The 3909-nt window shown below is 30.6% G+C and overlaps 1 protein-coding gene across 3 annotated transcripts in view; it reads right to left on the reverse strand.

Annotated features, from left to right (window-relative positions):
• LOC106869328 (uncharacterized) overlaps positions 1 to 3909 on the reverse strand; it is a 70013-nt gene that overhangs the window by 33094 nt on the left and 33010 nt on the right. Inside the window, exon 3 of one of the 3 annotated variants that reach the window (XM_014915037.2) lies at positions 1155 to 2562. The exons of the other annotated variants lie outside the window; for them this stretch is intronic. Coding sequence (XP_014770523.1) covers positions 1630 to 2535 — 906 coding nt within the window. The 5' untranslated portion in view covers positions 2536 to 2562 and the 3' untranslated portion in view covers positions 1155 to 1629. Of the gene's footprint in view, positions 1 to 1154; positions 2563 to 3909 lie in introns of those variants that run through there. 3 annotated transcript variants of the gene reach the window in all.

Below are 3909 nucleotides of genomic sequence, written 5' to 3' on the forward strand. Positions count from 1 at the left end.
TAATAATAATAATAATAATAATAATAATAATAATAATAATAATAATAATAATAATAATAATAATAATAATAATAATAATAATAATAATAATAATAATAATAAGAAGAAGAAGAAGAAGAAGAAGAAGAAGAAGAAGAAGAATGCCCTGTTACAGTAGCAGGCAGTGGGTTTTATGGCTTCTCATCTTAACTGATTGGAAGTGTTATCATGTATATTGTTTTGTCTTGGTATAAAAGATGGACTACAGCAAATATTCTGCTCAATACCACAGATTTGTTTGTCACGTGTTTGACCTTAACCATTTGAGCATGTCCCTTGGTGGCTGACGATATGTGCATCTCTGATCACGAGCAGAAGTAGTGAGGGGGCATCATAGCCAAGTGTTGAGAAGAATTCTTTGGGGTTTGGATAATTCCCCCTTGGAAATATGGGTGTTTTGTTCAACATCCTTAAACAACCCTTATTCAGAGTCCTTTTGAGCGGGACGGGCTACTCAACCTGAAGAAAATTCTAATTGGGCCCCACCTGCAAGGCCATGCGCTGTTAATCTTGATATGAGATCACCATGTTGCGCACATATGGTTATGATGCATGCGCCTGGTGTACCCTTATCAGACGGGTAGTCATGATGGGTATACTGGGCTTCGTATATTTTACCCCAGTGTCACTTTGATAGCATGCACTGCTCTCTGACACAATAATAATAATAATAGTAATGATAACTTAAAATCGCTGAATATCTTCAAAATTTCTCCTGCGATTTCAAACTTCCTGAAGCACAACATGGTCAATGTGGAATACGAATGTCCAATAATACTACTCTAATGGAGTACTGACCAGAAAAATATTAATATCAACTGCGGTATTTTCCAAGGTGACTCACTTTCACCTTTAATTTTCTACATAGCCCTTACAAGTGAACTTAACAGAACAAGGTATGGACATAAAAATGGCGACAAGAAAATAAGTCATCTATTTTATATGGATGACTTAAAACTCTATGGCAAAACGATAATGAGCTCAAGGACTACTAAATAATTTAAATAAAAATATATACATACATACATATATATATATATATACACACACACACACAAATGTATATATACATATATTTGTGTGTGTGTGTGTGTGTGTGTGTGTGTGTGTGTGTGTGTGTGTGTGTGTGTACATACATATGTATATATAAATATGTATATATAGATAGATAATATAAAAGCTTTATGTGACAAATGAGAAGCAGCTTGAAAGTCTACATACTGTTCGCATTTTCTCAAATGATGTCGATATGGAATTTGGGATTGAAAGTGCACTGTATTGATAATGAAACGAGGAAGATTTGAAGAACGTCAAGAAATTGAAGTGCCAAATGGGCGAACAATGAAAGCAGTTGGTGAAGGACAGTGGTATAAGTATTTGGGAATAATGGATGCAGATAAAATAAAACATGAAGAGATGAAGCAATTGCCAGTAAAATGAGGAAAATATTACAAAGTTGAATTTAAAAAATGCTATTGAAGCAATAAATTGATAAAATATTTACAGGGCTATATAAGCTGATATATTGCATGCAGACTTACGAGATACTCGTAAGTAGATATAATACATTTTTTACATCGCTTTATGTGACTAATTAAGTTCAGTAGTTAACTCATGTGACGGAGGGCGTATAGGTTTTTTACATTTCCCTGAATATAATTTCCGAATACTTTGTCTTATAGTAACATCAAAAAGCAATAGAAATGGTACTATTACAAATCTTATCAAATTTAATAAAAGGGGTACGTAAAGAATAGTGATTTGTATTATTCCATACAGTCCAACAAACACAATGGTTTCAGCAGAGTATAAGGTTATGACGAATATAACAATAACAATCATAGTTATTAATGACAATTTCATCGTATCATTTTCTCTACTTTTCACTGCGATGTAGATCAGTAGACATACAAGTACCAACATTGTAACAATATACAAGCTTTCTATGGCTAAATGGATACAAAGGGAAATGAAATGTAAGAATATATAGCATTGGTCAACTCCGTAATCTGAGAAAGCTAGAATCATTAATAATTCTTTGATCCAGATAAAAACCCACAAAACAACTGTGAATATAATCTGGGTACGCAGAAAACTGTGACTTTCATATTTGCTTGGTTTAAAGTATTTCACAATAAAATCACAGCAAATAGGAAGTATGAAATACAGAGCAGCGTCGTTAGTAACGGAAGTTAGTATAATAATAAATAAGCAGGTAGACTGAGGTAAATCTGTAAATATATGAATATGTACGTTGTGGAAATAAAAGAACAAGGCAAACAGCGTGTAGTTAAACATATAGTTCAGTAATAAGAAAGAGCGTGTTTTCCCATAGGCTCCACGATCTAGAAAAATGGCAGTCGTTAACAATGCGCTGAACAGGAATATTACGATGGTTGCAACACAAGCAGATAAATTCACCCAGATAGATGAAGAGGGTTCAGTGAATGTAGAATTGTACTCATAATAATAATAATACTCTGGATAGTTTTCCATGTTGCATTGGCCAGAATTGCTTCAAACCTGAAATGGAGACAAATTTCAATAAAAGGGATCACATGAAATCATTTGCATGAAACTAATTTGAAACATTTCAACCTATCGTGGTTTGTTTTAATTACGAGCTACAGTTTCAATTCATCAATGAATCTTCTGAAATATTTAGATTCTTCATCTGTATTACAGTTTGGAAGTTATTTAAAAAAGTTTGATCAAATAACTAACATATCATTCAACTACAGTAGTAGTTGAATAACATTCTTAAGGCCATAATTTACTCACACGCAGCATCTTCAGAGCTTTGTTGCTAATTTAGTTCTTAAACAAATTGAAAACTGTTAACATTTTTGAAGAGAACTGGTCCCTAGCTACATTTTAGCATAAATAATTGAGATTTGGTCCAGTAGAAAAAAGTTTGCATCAAACTTTGTAGCAACGTTATACGAGAGTAAGTAACTCCTCCAGTTTAGTTCTAAATAACATTTTTGTATTTTAAACGCAAAATATATTATCTTAGCTTCAATGATAGAAGAAAGCATGTGGAATTTCATACATTTGGTCTCATGCAACAAAAATTTGTATAAAAAATGTTGTGAGGTAAAATATCACGAAAAAATATAAGCAAGGCAAAAAGTTGGATTTAAGTATAATTAACTTTTTTTATTTAAAAAATAAACTATATTTTAATTAAGCTTAAATGATAGAAATAAATTCGAGGAAATTCATGGTATCAATTTCATTTAGTGAAGTTTTAAAAGAAATAAATTATGAGTGTTTGTTTTTTTTTATGAATATAGTTCTATAAGGGGACTTTTAATATATGCCAACGGCATCATTGAGGTAATTTTCAATAAGGTAAAATCTTAAATTATTAATTGACATATTAATTAGCATAATAAATATTGGCTGTATATTACTAATAATAATAATAATGATAGCAATAATAATGGGACCCTGAGGAGATGGAGTATCCTATATTTTATAATATTTTATAATATGTATTAATCATTCTGGATGTTCCATCGAAATGTACATAGGTCAATTTCATTATTATTATTATTATTGTTGTTGTTGTTGTTGCAATAAAGTATTTTCAACGGATCAGTTTTGAGCTCTATTTAAAGTTGATATATATATACATATATATATGTATATATACATATGTGTGTATACACACACACACACACACACACACATATATGTATATATACATTTGTATATATATATATGCCATCCATTTTTATTTTATTTTATTTTATATTGTATATTGTATATTATATTATATATTGTATATTCCATATTCTATACCCCACATTAGTTCTGCAGGAATATAAATAAAACAAAAAACAGACAGTGTTGGAACTCTTTTAA

This window comes from Octopus bimaculoides, chromosome 17, assembly GCF_001194135.2.
Source record: "Octopus bimaculoides isolate UCB-OBI-ISO-001 chromosome 17, ASM119413v2, whole genome shotgun sequence".
Lineage (NCBI taxonomy): Eukaryota > Metazoa > Mollusca > Cephalopoda > Octopoda > Octopodidae > Octopus > Octopus bimaculoides.